This window comes from Trachypithecus francoisi, unplaced genomic scaffold (genome assembly GCF_009764315.1).
Source record: "Trachypithecus francoisi isolate TF-2019V2 unplaced genomic scaffold, Tfra_2.0 Lachesis_group13, whole genome shotgun sequence".
In the NCBI taxonomy this organism is placed as follows: Eukaryota; Metazoa; Chordata; class Mammalia; order Primates; family Cercopithecidae; genus Trachypithecus; species Trachypithecus francoisi.
Genome location: NW_022681458.1, coordinates 94,329,775 through 94,346,438, shown reverse-complemented (window position 1 = coordinate 94,346,438; position 16,664 = coordinate 94,329,775). Strand labels below are relative to the sequence as shown.

Sequence of the window (16,664 nt, the reverse complement as noted above, 5' to 3'; positions counted from 1 at the left end):
ACTCTTCCAAGACTTAACCAGGAAGAAGTTGAGTCATTGAATAGACTAATAACAGGCTCTGAAATTGAGGCAATAGTTAATAGCCGACCAACCAAAAAAAGTCCAGGACCAGATAGATTCACAGCCGAATTCTGCTAGAGGTACAAGGAGGAGCTGGTACCATCCCTTCTGAAACTATTCCAATCAATAGAAAAAGAGGGAATCCTCCATAACTCATTTTATGAGGCCAGCATCATCCTGATACCAAAGCATGGTAGAGACACACACAAAAAAAGAGAATTTTAGACCAATATCCCTGATGAACGTTGATGTGAAAATCCTCAATAAAATACTGGCAAACCGAATCCAGCAGCACATCAAAAAGCTTATCCACCATGATCAAGTTGGCTTCATCCCTGGAATGCAAGGCTGGTTCAACATACGTAAATCAATAAACGTAATCCAGCATATAAACAGAACCAAAGACAAAAACCACATGATTATCTCAGTAGATGCAGAAAAGGCCTTTGACAAAATTCAACAGCGCTTCATGCTAAAAACTCTCTATAAACTAGGTATTGATGGAATGTATCTCCAAATAGTAAGAGCTATTTATGACAAACCCACAGCCAATATCACACTGAATGGACAAAAACTGGAAGCATTCCCTTTGAAAACTGGCACAAGACAGGGATGCCCTCTCTCACCATTCTTATTCAACATAGTGTTGGAAGTTCTGGCCAGGACAATCAGGCAAGAGAAAGAAATAAAGAGTATTCAGTTAGGAAAAGAGAAAGTCTAATTGTCCCTGTTTGCAGATGACATGATTGTATGTTTAGAAAACCCCATCATCTCAGCCCAAAATCTCCTTAAGCTGATAAGCAACTTCAGCAAAAGTGTGCAAAAATCACAAGCATTCTTGTACACCAGTAACAGACAAACAGCCAAATCATGAGTGACCTCCCATTCACAGTTGGTTCAAAGAGAATAAAATACCTAGGAATCCAACTTCCAAAGGATGTGAAGGACCTCTTTAACGAGAACTACAAACCACTGCTCAAAGAAATGAAAGAGGACACAAACAAATGAAAGAACGTTCCATGTTCATGGATAGGAAGAATCAATATCGTGAAAATGGCCATACTGCCCAGGGTAATTTATAGATTCAGTGCCATTCCCATCAAGCTACCAATGACTTTCTTCACAGAATTGGAAAAAAACTACTTTAAAGTTCATGTGGAACCAAAAAAGAGCCCGCATTGATTGCCAAGACAATCCTAAGCCAAAAGAACAAAGCTAGAGGCATCACGCTACCTGACTTCAAACTATGCTACAAGGCTACAGTAACCAAAACTGCATGGTCCTCGTATGAAAACAGAGATATAAACCAACAGAACAGAACAGAGGCCTCAGAAATAACACCACACATCCACAACCATCTGATCTTTGACATACCTGACAAAAACAAGAAGAAGTGGAGAAAGGATTCCCTATTTAATAAATGGTGCTGGGTGAACTGGCCAGCCATATATAGAAAGCTGAAACTGGATGCCTTCCTTACATCTTATACAAAAATTAATTCAAGATAGATTAATGACTTAAATGTTAGACCTAAAACCATAAAAACCCTAGAAGAAAACCTACACAATACCATGTAGGACATAGGCATGGGCAAGGAAGGACTTCATGACTAAAACACCAAAAGCAATGGCAACAAAAGCCAGAATTGACAAATGGGATCTAATTAAACTAATGAGCTTCTGCACAGCAAAAGAAACTACCATCAGAGTGAACAGGCAGCCTACAGAATGGGAGAAAATTTTTGCAATCTACGCGTCTTACAAAGGGCTAATATCCAGAATCAACAAAGAACATAATCAAATTTACAAGAAAAAAACCCCATCAAAAAGTGGTCAAAGGATATGAACAGACACTTTTCAAAAGAAAACATTTATGTAGCCAACAGGCACATGAAATGGTCATCAGAGAAATGTCAGTCAAAACCACAGTGAGATATCATCTCACACCTGTTAGAATGGCCATCATTAAAAAGTCAGGAAACAGCAGGTGCTGGAGAGGATGTGGAGAAATAGGAAAGCTTTTACACTGTTGGTGGGAGTTTAAACTAGTTCAACTATTATGGAAGACAGTGTGGTGATTCCTCAAGGATCTAGAACTAGAAATACCATTTTACCCAGCGATCCCATTGCTGAGTATATACCCAAAGGATTATAAATCATGCTACTATAAAGACACATACATACGTATGTTTATTGCAGCACTATTCACAATAGCAAAGACTTGGAACCAACCCAAATGTCCATCAATGATAGACTGGATAAAGAAAATGTGTCACATACACACCACGGAATAGTATGCATCCATAAAAAAGGACGGGTTCATGTCCTTTGTGGGGACATGGATGAAGCTGGAAACCATCATTCTGAGCAAACTGTTGCAAGGACAGAAAACCAAACACTGCATGTTCTCACTGTAGGTGGGAATTGAACAATGAGAACACTTGGACACAGAGCGCAGAACATCACACCCCAGGGCCTGTTGTGGGATGGGGGACTGGGGGAGGGATAGCATTAGGAGAAAAACCTAATGTAAATGACAAGTTAATGTATGCAGCAAACCAACATGGCACATGTGTACATGTGTAACAAACCTACATGTTGTGCACATGTACCCTAGAACTTAAAGTATAATAATAATAATAATATATATAAAATTCACTTTTCTCTTTGAAGGGAGGCGTGTAGCAAAGGCAGTTGATCATTAATGTGAGTTCAACTTGATATTTACAAAAGCAAACGCCTGAGAAGCCTGTGAAAGTAGCTTTAGCTCGAAATCATAGCAAAAAAAAAAAAAAAAAAAAAAGCAAAACACTGTTTAAAGTTAATTATGTAAATTATGTTGAACTGTGTTAAGATATGAAGTTATGAAGGTTAGCAATGAGATTTCATAACTGAAATTTAGAAGATATTTCCCAGATGTTTGTTCAGATGAGTGTTATTTCTTTCAGAGTAATATCACTGGGCTTATGAGCTGAATGACATTGTAGCTGTAGTGTCTTTGGAGAGATACATGATTAACCAAATGATGGAAGTTTTTTTCTTTCTAGTTTTCATGCGTTATGAAAATATAATTTTTTAAATTTAAAAGTTAGAGGCTTGAAACAAAAGGATTTCTATTTTCTAAATTTTAAAATTAATGCATTTTATTTAATAAATGACATTTTTAATAATTTACTATATTTCTGTTTAATGAGTATACTTTTTTGGCCCAAATATATATTTGTTTATAGTTAAAATCAGTGTGTATATATAATTTTAAAAAACTAATGTGCTTTATATTTTAGAGCAGCTTTAGGTTTTGCCAAATTAAGCAAAAATTAGAATTCTGCCAGTTGAGATGGTTCACGCATGTAATCTCAGCACAAGTTAGCTGGCGGTGGTGGTGCATACTTGTGGTCCCAGCTACTTGTGAGGCTGCGGCAGGAAGATCACTTGAGCCCAGGAGTTTGAGGCTGCGATGAGTTATGGTCGTACCACTGCAATGTAGCCTGGGCAACAGAGTTCCTATCTCAGAAAATAGAAAGAGAGTTCCCATATACCTCCTGTATCCGTGCATGCGCGTGCGCACACACACACACACACTCCTCCACTGACATCTAGGTGTCTTAGGCTGGACACACACACACACACACACACTCACACTCACTCACACTCCTCCACTGACATCCAGGTGTCTTAGACTGGACACACACACACACACACACACACACTCCTCCACTGACATCCAGGTGTCTTAGTCTGGACACACACACACACACACACACACACACACTCCTCCACTGACATCCAGGTGTCTTAGACTGGGTAGAGGCTTATTGATTTTATTGATCTTTTTAAATAATCAGCTTTTGGTTTTATTGTTTTTTTCTATTGATTTCCTGCTTTCAGTTTGATTAATTTCTCCTCTTTTTTTCTTATTTTGCTTACTTTGGATTTCATTTGCTCTTCTAGTTTTCTAAAATGGAAACTTAGATGATTGATTTTAGATCTTCTTTCCTAATATATGCAGTGAGTCCTATAAATTTTTCTCTAAGCACTACTTTTCTCTGTCCCACAAATTTTGGTGTAACATTTTTGTTTTCAATCAGTTCAGAATATTTTAAAATTTCTTTTGAGATTTTTTTCTTCGATCCATGTATTATTTTAAATAACATATTTAAAATACTTGGGATTCTAAGTGTTTTGGGATTTTCCAGCTATATTTTTGTTTATTCATTTCTATTTTAGTTCCATTGTGATCTTAGGACACATTTTATATCATTTCTACTCTCATAAAATTTATTTTTTGTGTGTGTGTGGTTCAGAATGTAGTCTTTCTGGTGAATGTTTCCATGTGAGTTTTAGAAAATGTGTGTTCTGCTCTTTTTGTGTGCAGTATTTTATAAATGCCAATTAAATCAGTTGACTGATACTGTTGAGTTTGAGTATGTTCTTACTGATTTTTTGCTTGCTGTATCCATCCATTTCTGATAGAAGGCTATTAAAATTTCCAACTACAAAAGCGGATTCATCTGTTTTTCCTAGCAGTTCTATCAATTTTTGCCTCACATAGTTTGTTGCTCTGTTGTTAGGCACATACACATTAAGGATTGTTATATCTTCTTGCAGTATTAACTCTTATCATTATGTAATGTGCCTCTTTATCCCTAATAACTTTCCTTGCTGTGAGGTCTGCTCTGTCTGAAGTGATTATAGCTACTCTGGCTTTGTTTTGATTGGTGTAAGCATGGTATATCTTTCTCTGTTCCTTTACTTTAATCTATGTGTGTCTGTATTTAAAGTGGGTTTCTTATAGATAACAATTTGGGTCTTGTTTTTATTCCACTCTGATCATCTCTTTCAGTTGGTGTATTTAGACCATTGATATTTAAAGTGATTATTGATTTCCTTGGGTTAATTAATATCTACCATATCTGTTAATGTTTTCTATGTGTTACCCTTGGTCTTTGTTTCTGGTTTTTTCTTCCACACTTTTTGTGCTTTTAATTAAGAGTTTTATGCTTCTATTTTCTCTCCTTTCTTAGCATATCTATCATAGTGTTTCTTTGTGTGTGTGTGTGTGTGTGTGTGTGTGTGTGTATGTGTGTGCCCTAGAATTTACACTGTACATTTACAGTTAATCCAAGGCCACTTGCAAGTAGCACTATAATGCTTCACAGGTTGTACAAGTACTTCATAATAAAAAATTTCAAATTCCTCCTTTCTGTCCCTTGTATCATTACTGTCATTCATTTGACACACAGACACACACACAATGTGCCACATAACAATGTTTTGATCAGCGATGAACCACATATACAATTATAATGGAACTGAAAAATTCTTACTGCTTAGTGATGTCATAGCCATTGGAATGTTGTAAACAGTGCATTACTTAGACGTTTGTGGTGATGCTGGTGTAAACAAATCTGCATTGCCAGTCATATAAAAGTATAGCACATATAGGCCAGGTGTGGTGGCTCACACCTGTAGTCCCAACACTTTGGGAGGTTGAGGCTGGAAGATTGCTTGGGGCCAGGAGTTGGAGACCAGCCTGGGCAGAGACTCCATCTCTACAAAAAATGAAAACAATAGTCAGGTGTGGTGATATATTCCTATAGTCCTAGCTGCCCGGTAGGCTGAAGCAGGAGGATTACTTGAGACTAGGAGTTTGTGGTTACAGTGAAGCATGATCACGCCACTGTACTCCACTCTGGGCAACATTGTGAGATCCTGTCTAAAAAAGGAAAAGGAAAAGTATAGCATGCTGGCCAGGTGCCATGGTGGCTCATACCCTTAATCCTAGCACTTTGGGAGGCGTGAGGCAGGAAGGTCCCTTGAGCCAAGGAGTTTGAGACCAGCCTGGGCAACATAGGGAGACCCTGTCTCAATAAATGAATAAATAACGATTATTCACAGTACTAATACTTGATGATGATAATAAATATGTTACTAGCTTATGTATTTACTATTCTATACTTTTTAATCATTATTTTAGAAAGTACTTCTACTTATTAAAAGATGTAAAACAGCCTTAGGTCCTTCAGGAGGTATTTCAGAAGACATTATTATAGGAGATAATAGCTTCATGCAAGTTATTGCCCCTGAAGAGCTTCCAGTGGGACAAGATGTAGACATGGAAGACAGTGATAATGATGATCCTGACCCAGTGTAGGCCTAGGCTAATGGATATGTTTATGTCTTAGTTTTTGACACAAAAAATTTACAAATAAGAAAAAGTTTATAGAATAAGAATTTAGAGAAAATATTTTGTACAGCTGTATACTGTTTTAAGTTGTGTTATTAAAGAGACAGAAAGTTAAAAAAGGTAAAAGTTTATAAAGGGAAAAAGTTACAGTAAGCTGTTTAATTTATTATTAAAGAAAAAAATTTTTTTAAGTTTAGTGTAGCCTGAGTGTAGTCTACAACAGTGTAATGTCCTAAGCCTTTACATTCAGTCACCCCTCTACTTACCCAGACAACTTGTCATCCTATAAGCTATATGGTGTGCCCTATACAGTATATACCATTTTTTATCTTTTATACTGTAGTTCTGCTGTACCTTATCCATGTTTAATGTTTAGATACAAAGATACTTCCCATTAGTTCACAGTTGCCTACACTAGCATGCTCTACATATTTGTAGCCTGGGAACAATAGGCTACAGCATATAGTGTAGGTGTGTAGTAGGTTGTACCATTAGGTTTGTGTAAGTACACTCTGTGATGTTCCCACAATGAATGAAATCATCTGACAGATGCGTTTGTCAGAATGTTTCTTTTTTATTTCTTGATTTTAAGTTCAGGGGTACATGTGCGGGATGTGCAGGTTTCTTACATAGTTAAACATGTGCCATGGTGATTAGCTGCACAGATCATCCCATCACCTGGGTATTAAGCCCGGCATCCATTAGCTGTTCTTCCAGATGCTCTTCCTCCTCCCACCCCCCACCCTCTGACAGGCCCCAATGTGTGTCATTCCCCCCACCCTCATGTGTTCTTATCATTCAGCTCCCACTTCTAAGTGAGAACATGCAGTATTTGATTTTCTGTTCCTGTGTTAGTTTGCTAAGGATAATGGCTTCCAGCTCCATTCATGTCCCTGCAGAGGACATGATCTCATTCCTTTTTTTGGCCGCATAATATTCTGTGGTGTACATGTACCACATTTGCGTTAGTCTGTCATCGATGGGCATTTAGGTTGATCCCATGTCTTTGGTATTGTGAATAGTGCTGCAGTGAACATGGATTCATGTATCTTTATAATAGAATGATTTATATTCCTTTGAGTATATACCAAGTAATAGGATTGCTGAATCAAGTGGTATTTCTGTCTCTAGGTCTTTGAGGAATTGCCACACTGTTTTCCACAATGGTTGAACTAATTTACACTCGTACCAACAGTGTAAAAGCGTTCCTTTTTCTCCACAACCTCGCCAGCATCTGTTGTTTTTTGACATTTTAATAATCGCCATTCTGACTGGTGTGAAATAGTATCTCATTGTGGTTTTGATTTGCATTTCTTTAATGATCAGTGATGTTGAGCTTCTTTTCACGTTTGTTGGCCACATGAATGTCTTCTTCGGAGAAGTGTCTGTTCATGTCCTTTGATCACTTTTAATGGGGTTGTTTTTTTCTGGTAAATTTGTTTTAAGTTCCTTGTAGATGATGGATATTATATCTTTGTCAGATGGGTAAATTGCAAAAAGTTTCTCGCAACCAAACAGGTTGTCTGTTTACTCTGGTGATAGTTTCTTTTGCTGTGCAGAAGCTCTTTAGTTTAATGAGATTCCATTTGTCAAGTTTTGCTTTTGTGGCAGTTGCTTTTGGTATCTTTGTCATGAAATCTTCGCTCATGCCTATATCCTGAATGGTATTGCATAGATTTTCTTCTAGGGTTTTTATAGTTTTGGGTTTTCCATTTAAATCTTTAATCATCTTGAATTGATTTTTGTTTTTGGTATAAGGAAGGGGTCCAGTTTCAGTTTTCTGCATATGGCTAGCCAGTTCTCCCAGCACCATTTATTAAATAGGGAATTCTTTGCCCATTGTTTGTTTTTGACAGGTTTGTTGGAGGTCAGATGGTTGTATGTATGTGATCTTATTTCTGGGTTCTCGTCTGTGTGTCTGTTCTTGTACCAATATCATACTGTTTTGGTTACTATAACCTTGTAGCATAGTTTGAAGTCAGGTAGTATGATGCCTCCAGGTTTGTTCTTTTTGCTTAGGATTGTCTTGGCTACTCAGGCTCTTTTTTGGTTCCATATGAATTTTAAAATAGTTTCTTCTAATTCTGTGAAGAATACCAATGGTAGTTTAATGGGAATAGCATTGAATCTATAAATTGTTTTGGGCACTGTGACCATTTTCACAATATTGATTCTTCCCACCCATGAACATGGAATGTTTTTCCATTTATTTGTGTCCTTTCTGATTTCTTTGAGCGGTGGTTTATAGTTCTCCTTGGAGAGGTCCCTCACTTCCCTTATTAGCTGTATTTCCAGGTATTTTTTTTGTGGCGATTGTGAATGTGAGTTCATTTGTGATTTGGCTCTCTGATTGCTTATTATCGGTGTATAGGAAGGTCAACAATTTTTGCACATTCATTTTATATCATGAGACTTGCTGAAGTTGCTTATAGGCCTAAGAAGCTTTTGGGCTGAGACAATGGAGTTTTCTAGAAATAGAATCATTTTATCTGCAAACAAAGATAATTTTACTTCCTCTCTTTCTATTTGAATACACTTTATTTCTTTCCCTTGCCTGATTGCCCTGGCCAGAACTTCCAATTCTATGTTGAATAGGAGTGGTGAGAGAGGGCATGCCATATTTGTCTTGTGCTGGTTTTCAGGGGGAATGCTTCCAGCTTTTGCCCAATCAGTATGTTACTGGCTGTGGGTTTGTCATATATGACTCTTACTATTTTGAGGTATGTTCCTTGAATACCTAGTTTATTGAGAGTTTTTATACATGAAGGGATGTTATTGAAGACCTTTTCTCTATCTATTGAGATAATCATGTATTTTTTTGTCTTGAGTTCTGTTTAGGTGATGAATCACATTTATTAATTTGCATATGTTGAACCAGCCTTGCATCCCGGGGATGAAGTCTGCTTGATTGTGGTGGATAAGGTTTTTGATGTGCTGCTGGATTCAGTCTGCCAGTATTTTGTTGAGGAGTTTTGCATCAAGGTTCACCAAAGATGTTAGCCTGAAGTTTTCTTTTTTGTTTTATCTCTGCCAGGTTTTGGTATCAGGATGATGCAGGCCTTATAGAATGAACTAGGGAGGAGTCCCTCCTTTTCAGTGTTTTGAAACAGTTTCAGTAGGAATGGTACCAGCTCTTCTTTTTACCTCTGGTATAATTTAGCTGTGAATCTGTCTGGTCCTGGGCTTTTTTTTGGTTGATAATTTATTACTGCTTCAACTTTAGAACTCATTATTGGTCTATTTAGAGATACAGTTTCTTCCTGGTTCAGTCTTTGGAGGGTGTATGTGTCCAGGAATTTATCCATTTCTTCTAGATTTTCTAGTTTATGTGCATAAAGGTGTTTATAATGTTCTCTGATGGTTGTTTGTATTTCTGTGGGGTCAGTGGTGATACCCCGTTTATCATTTTTGATTATATTTGTTTGACTGTTCTCTCTTTTTTTTTTTTTCCAACCATCAATGGCATTTTATTTTGGAAGTTTCTATGTATTACATAGGTATTAAATTCCTTCCTCTCCTACTCCTCCCCACAAAATCCAGAAAGTTATTTTTATACATAAACAACTGAACATATAAAAATATCGGACCTAATTTCTCTAAAGTCTTGGGTTAAAAGAACTTGAGTGGCGCTTCTCCTTTCTGAGAAGACTACTTCTTAAGGAGAATTCATGATCTGTCCTTTGCTCACTATAGATTTCTCCTCTTCTCTGGGAAAAAGATGGTCAATGCTTCTGCTTCCTTTTAATAAATTAATTTCTTGATTATTATACATTATTATTCCCCACTTGACACCTTCTTAGAAACTTGATTGTTGGATGCATTTTTTTATTTGGCAAAAATTCAATGTGGCTTTGCGTGGGATGTCTGAAGTGTCAGAAACAGCGGTGTTGATGTTCTGGTTTTGAGAGGGAAAATATATAGAGAGATGCATACATTTCCTAGAATAACAACTGTAAGACTGAAATAGGGTGTGCACAGAGTTAAAAGGGCTGATAGACACTACTTGGTTTGGAATTCTGTGGCTGTCAACAATCAAGGACTGCAGTATAGGCCAGAATACAGATCTCCTTAGGAAGAAGTTTGGTTAGGCAAAACCACTGAGAAATGACAGTGTCTGCTACATTGTTCGAAGTATATCAGAGCAGACATGCACAAGAAGCAGCATTATGAGTCACGTGTAGTAAGTAGTCACCTATCGATAAACAGGGGCATTTGTGCAAATGCTCTGGCAACCTAGGCACTGGGGGAAGAGAAAAGAAGCATCCCATTAAAATGTACTTCCATCTGTAACTCACCCCAAGACCCCAGGCCTCCTAAGCTTCATGGTTTGCAAAGCCAAAATGAAATTTAACATTACATGTCATTCTATGTCATCTGGAAGCTGGTCCACTGGGTCTATCTCAGAAGAGCTGCTCAAGAGGGTAGCAAGTCTACCCAGAAAGGGTATGCCTTAGTGATCTTCACATCATTCACAGGGCGGTCCTGGGAGTTTGTTTCTACCATTCCCACGCAATTCACCATTCCTATGCTCTGGCACACTCAGCCAAAAATGGTGTGTTTGCCGTCGAGCCACTGGGTGGGGGCAAGGGTCACAAAGAACTGGCTGCCATTGGTGTCTGGCCCCGCATTGGCCATTGCGAGAATTCCAGCCCCCATGAATTTCAAGTCTGGATGAAGTTCATCTTCAAACTGTTTGCCATAGATAGATGCACCACCTCGACCTGTCCCTGTTGGGTCACCTCCTTGGATCATGAAGTCTTTGATAATTCTGAGGAATTTTGTGCCATTGTAGTAACCTCGACGAGCCAACTCAGCAAAGTTCTTACAGGTCTTTGGAGCATGCTTCCAGTACAGCTCCAGCACAATGATTCCCATGCTGGTCTCCAAGTAAACATTGGGTGGCTGCCAGGAATCTGGGGGAATAACCGCCATAGCGAAGCCGGCGGCGGAATGCTTCTGTTCTCTCTTCTTTATTAGCCTAGCTAGTGGTCTATCTTATTAATTTCAAAAAAAACCAACTCCTGGATTCATTGGTTTTTTTTCTTTCTTTCTTTCTTTTTTTTGGAAGAGTTTTTCTTGTCTCTACTTCAGTTCAGCTCTGATACTGACTATTTCTTGTCTACTACTAGCTTTGGGGTCTGTTTGTCCTTGGTCCTCTAGTTTTTTTAGTTGTATTGTTAGGTTGTTAACTTGAGATCTTTCTAGCTTCTAGATGTGGGCATTTAGTGCTATCAATTCCCCGCTTAACACTGCTTTAGCTACATCCCAGAGATTCTGGTACATTGTATCTTTGTTCTCATTAGTTTCAAAGACATTCTTGATTTCTGCCTTAAAATCATTATTTACTCAAGAGTGATTCGGGAGCAGGTTGTTCAGTTTCCATGTAGTTGTGCAGTTTTGAGTGAATTTCTTAATCTTGAGTTCTAATTTGGTTGCGCTGTGGTCTGAGAGACTGTTATTTTTTCAGTTCTTTTGCGTTTGCTGAGGAATGTTTTACTTCCGATTACATGATCAATTTTACTCAATTAAGTACCGTGCAGTGATGAGAATAATGTATATTCTGTTGGTTTTGGGTGGAGAGTTCTATAGGTATTTGTCAGGTCTACTTTATCCAGAGCTGAGTTCAGGTCCTGAATATCTTTTAATTGTCTTTCTCTGTGATCTAATATTTTCAGTAGGATGTTAAAGTCTCCCACTATTATTGCGTGGGAGTCTAAGTCTCGTTGAAGATCTCTAAGAACTTGCTTTATGAATCTGGGTGCTCCAGTATTGGGCACATATATATTTAGATTAGTTAGCGGTTCTTGTGGAATTGAACCCTTTACCATTACGTCATGCCCTTCTTTGTCTTTCTTGATCTTTGTTGGTTTAAAGTCTGTTTTATCGAAAACTAGGATTGCAACCCCTGCTTCGTTCTGTTTCCCATTTGCTTAGTAAATTGTCTCCAGTCTCTTTATTTTGAGCCTATGTGTGTCTTTGCATGTGAGATGGGTCTTGATTCTTTATCCAGCTTGCCATTCTGTGCCTTTTAATTGGGGCAGTTAGTCCATTTACATTTAAAGATAGAATTGTTATGTGTGGATTTGATTCTCTCATCATGCTAACTGGTTATTTTGCAGACTTGTTTATATGCTTGCTTCATTGGGGCTGGTCTGTGTACTTTAGTGTGTTTTTGTAGCAACTGGTAACTGTTTTTCCTTTCCATATTTAGTGCTTCCTTCAGGAGCTCTTGCAAAGCAAGCCTGGATGGTGATGAATTCCCTCAGCATTTGCTTGTCTGAAAAGGATCTTTTTTTTTTTTTTTTTTTTTTTTTTTTTTGAGACGGAGTCTCACTCTGTCGCCGGGGCTGGAGTGCAGTGGCCGGATCTCAGCTCACCACAAGCTCCGCCTCCCGAGTAGCTGGGACTACAGGCGCCCGCCACCTCGCCCGGCTAGTTTTTTTGTATTTTTTTAGTAGAGATGGGGTTTCACAGTGTTAGCCAGGATGGTCTCGATCTCTTGACCTCGTGATCCACCCGTCTCGGCCTCCCAAAGTGCTGGGATTACAGGCTTGAGCCACCGCGCCCGGCCAAGGATCTTATTTCTCCTTTGCTTATGAAGCTTAGTTTGGCCCAGTATGACATTGTGGGATGGAAATTCTTTTCTTTAAGAATGTTGAATATTGACCCCCAGTCTCTTCTGGTTTGTAGGATTTCCATTGAGGGGTCTGTTAGTCTGATGGGCTTTCCCTTGTAGGTGACCTAGCCCTTCTCTCTGGCTGCTCTTAATATTTTTTCTTTCATTTTAACCTTGGAGAATCTGATGATTATGTGTTTTGGGGATGATCTTCTCATGGAGTATCTTACTGGGGTTCTCCTGAATTTGAATGTTGGCCTGTCTTGGTAAGTTGGGGAAGTTCTCCTGAATGGTATCCTGAAGTATGTTTTTCAACTTGGTTCCCACTCTCCCCATCACTTTTAGGTACCCCAATCAGTCGTAGATTCAGTCTGTTTACATAATCCCATATTTCTCAGAGGTTTTGTTCATTCTATTTCCTTCTTTTTTTCTCTGTCTTGTCTGCTTGTCTTAATTCAGAAAGCCAGTCTTCCAGCTCTGAGATTCTTTCCTCTTCTTGATCTGTTCTGCTATTAATTCTTGTGATTGCATTATGAAGTTCTCATGTTGTGTTTTTTTTAACTCTGTCAGGTCATTTGTCTTCCTCTCTAAACTGGCTATTCTGGTTATCACCTCCTGCATAGTTTTACCATGATTCTTAGCTACTTTGCATTGGGTTAAAACATGTTCTTTTAGCTCAGTGAACTTCATTATTACCCACCTTCTGAAGCCTACTTCTGTCATTTCAGCCTTCTCAGTGTCAGCCCAGTTCTGAGCCCTTGCTTGAGAGATGTTGTGGTCATTTGGAGGAAAAGGACACTCTGACTTTTTGAGTTTTCAGTGTTTTTGCATTGATTCTTTCTCATCTTTGTGGGCTTATGTACGTTTGATCTTTGAGGTTGCTGACCTTTGGGTGGGTATTTTGTGGTTTTTCTTTGTTGTTATTTTCTGTTTGTTTTTCTTTTGATAATCTGGTCACGCTTCTGTAGGGCTGCTGCAGTTTGCTGGAGGTCCACTCCAAACCCCATTTGCTCTGGTTCTTCCTGTACCTGGAGGTATCACCAGTGAAGCCTACAAAACAGCAAAGATGGCAGCCTGCCCCTTCCTCTGGAAGCACCATCCCAGGAGGATACTGACCTATTGCCACCTGAACGTGCCTGTAGGAGGTGGCTGGAGACCCCAGTTGGGAGGTTTCACTCAGTTAGGAGGAATGGGATCAGGGACCCACTTAAAGCAACAGTTTGGCTGCTTTTTGTTATAGCAGCTCTACTGTGTTGGTGATCCCTTTAGCCACCATTTGATCTGGGCTCTGCAAACCCCACTGGCTGAACTGACTGAGGAGCTTGAATGGCCAAAGTGGCAGCCTGCCCCACTCCTCAGACACTCCATCCCAGGGAGAAATTGGAGCTCTTTCAGCCCATAGAACATGGGTGGTGGCTAGAGGCTCTGGCTGGGAGGACCCGTCCCACAAGGAGGAGTGGATTGGGGGTCCTACTTACAGAATCAGTAAAAAAACGGCTGTGTCATGTTAGGGAATTGCCTCTGCCCAGGTAGCAGCCCTCCCCTCTCCTGGACACTTTGTCCCAGGGAGAGGTAAGAAAGGTAAGAGCTCTGTCAGGTCATGGCTGGAGGGCCTGGCTGGGAGGTCCCACCCAGTGAGGAGGAATGGATCTGAGCTCCACTTAAAGAAGCAGTCTGGTCACTGTCTTACAAAGCCGCTGTGTTGTGCTACTGGGGGGACCCTTTCTAGTCCAAATCATTTGGACTCTCCAGGGTCCGCAGGCTGTAACAGCTGTGTTGACCAAACAGCAGAGATGGTGCTGGCCTCTCCGCACAGCCTATTGCTGGCGGCTGCCTCAAATTCCAAGCCAGTGGATCTTATCTTGTGAGGTGTCATGGAAGTGGGCCCACAGAACAAGGCTGCTCAACTTTCTGGATTCTACCCCCTCCCTTGGGGTGTGTGTGGACCGCCTGCCTTGTCTGAGTTGCAGACATGTTGGTTGGAGGTCCCAGGACTGGAGTATGTAAAGCACCTGGGTCTCTATGCATGCCTGAACAGTTGCTCTGCTGAGACTCCATGCAGCTCAGTGTGTTGGACCCAAGGCCCTGGTGGCGTGGACTCACAAGGGGATCTCCTGATCTCCGGGTTGCAAAGATCCGTGGGAGAAGCATTGTTTCCCTGGGTCGCATAATCACTCATCACTTCCCTTGGCTGAGGATGGGGGTTCCCTTGGCTCCTGTTGCTCCCAGATGGGCCGTCGCGCCACCCTGCTTTTCCTCTTTCCCCGTGGGTCAAGCTGTTTCCCTGATTAGTCCCAGTGTGACTACCTGGATTATTTCAGTTGAAGGTGCAGTATTCACTTGCCCCTTTCATTCCTCTCCATGAGCTCCACAGACTGCAGCTGCTTCTAATCGCCTATCTTGGCCCTGTCCCCAGAATGTTTCAACTTCATTAAGCAATGCATGTCTGTATCTGTCTGTATGCTATGTGTAAGTAAAATGCTTATATATGTAAGCATACATAATTGAATATATTGTTCCTATTATTGTTTTGAACAAACTGTTGTCAGTTAGATAATTAACAGTAAGAAAAATATAAGTTTTTGTTTTATCCTTTCTCCCCAGTACTCTTCCTATGTTTATGTAGATCTGAGTTTCTACAGTATCATTTTTCTCCTCTCTAAAGAACTACTTTTAAGATTTCTTATAAGGCAGGTCTGCTGGCAACAAAGTCCTCAATTTTTGTTTGTCTGAGAAAGTTTTTATTTCTCCTTCATTTTTGAAGGGTAATTTCACAGAGTACAGAATTTTAGGTTTGTAGGTTTTTGTGTGTGTTTTTTTTTTAACTCAACACATGAATTATTTCACTCCATGCTATTCTTTCTTCCATGATTTCTGAGGAGTATCTGATGTGATACTTTATCTTTGCTCCTTTGTAGCTAAGGTGTTTTTCCCCCTTTGGCTTCTTTCAAGGTTTTTTCTTTACCTTTGATTTTCTGATGTTTGAATATCATATGCCTAGGTATAGGGTGGTTTTGTTTGTTTTTGTTTTGGCTTTTATCCTCCTTGGTGTTGTTTGAGCTTTCTGAATCTGTGGTTTGGTGCCTGACATTAATTTGGAGAAATTCTCAGTCATTGGTACTTCATATATTGCTTCTGTTCCTTTCTCAGAATTTGCATTATGCATATTTAGTAGTATTTTGTTCTGTTTTATTCTTTTTTTTTTTTTTTTTTGCTTTGCTTTTCAGTCTTGGAAGTTCCTATTGTCATACCATATTCCCAGGCTCCAAGATTCTTCTGTCAGCTGTGTCCAGTCTACTATTGAGCCCTTCAGATGCATTTCTATTATATTAAATAGTAATTTTTATCTTTGTTTCTTTTTCTGTTTTTTGTTTGTTTTAGAATTCTCATGTCTCTTCTTATATTATTCATCTGTTTTTGCATGTTGTCTGTTTTTTCCATTAAAGCCTTAAGTATATTATAGTTTTCTGAAATTCCTGGTTGGAAAAGCATTTTTGTCATATCTGACTCTGATTCTGATGTTTGCTTAGCCACTTAGTATGTCTTATAATTTTTCTTGAAAGGTGGACATGATGTAACTGGGTAAAGGGAACTGCACAAATACAGGACTTTAATGATGCATTTTTATGGTATGTTTTGTGGGGTGAGATTTTATAGTTTCGTGATGAGGTCTGTCTTTTGGTGAGCCTATGTCTCTGGACTGTGAACTTCACCAGTGCTTCTCAGTTTTTCCCGCTTAGGGTGGGACAGGCTGGCTAGAGGGGGCTGGAGTTGGGTATTTCTCTTCTCCTGCATGGAAGAC

At 39.4% G+C, this 16,664-nt stretch overlaps 2 protein-coding genes across 3 annotated transcripts in view; one reads left to right on the top strand and one right to left on the bottom strand.

Moving 5' to 3' along the window:
• The window catches only part of EPC2 (enhancer of polycomb homolog 2), a 146,388-nt gene that overhangs the window by 62,693 nt on the left and 67,031 nt on the right, over positions 1-16,664 (top strand). The window lies entirely within an intron of this gene.
• LOC117095024 (peptidyl-prolyl cis-trans isomerase-like 1) lies at positions 10,767-11,225 on the bottom strand. The gene has a single exon (XM_033231565.1). It carries the CDS (start codon positions 11,176-11,178, stop codon positions 10,786-10,788), a length of 393 nt encoding a protein of 130 aa, XP_033087456.1. The 5' UTR covers positions 11,179-11,225; the 3' UTR covers positions 10,767-10,785.

Coding starts and splice junctions, on each gene's coding strand:
- LOC117095024 (XM_033231565.1), bottom strand. CDS start 11,178: ATGGCGGTTATTCCCCCAGATTCCTGGCAGCCACCCAATGTTTACTTG.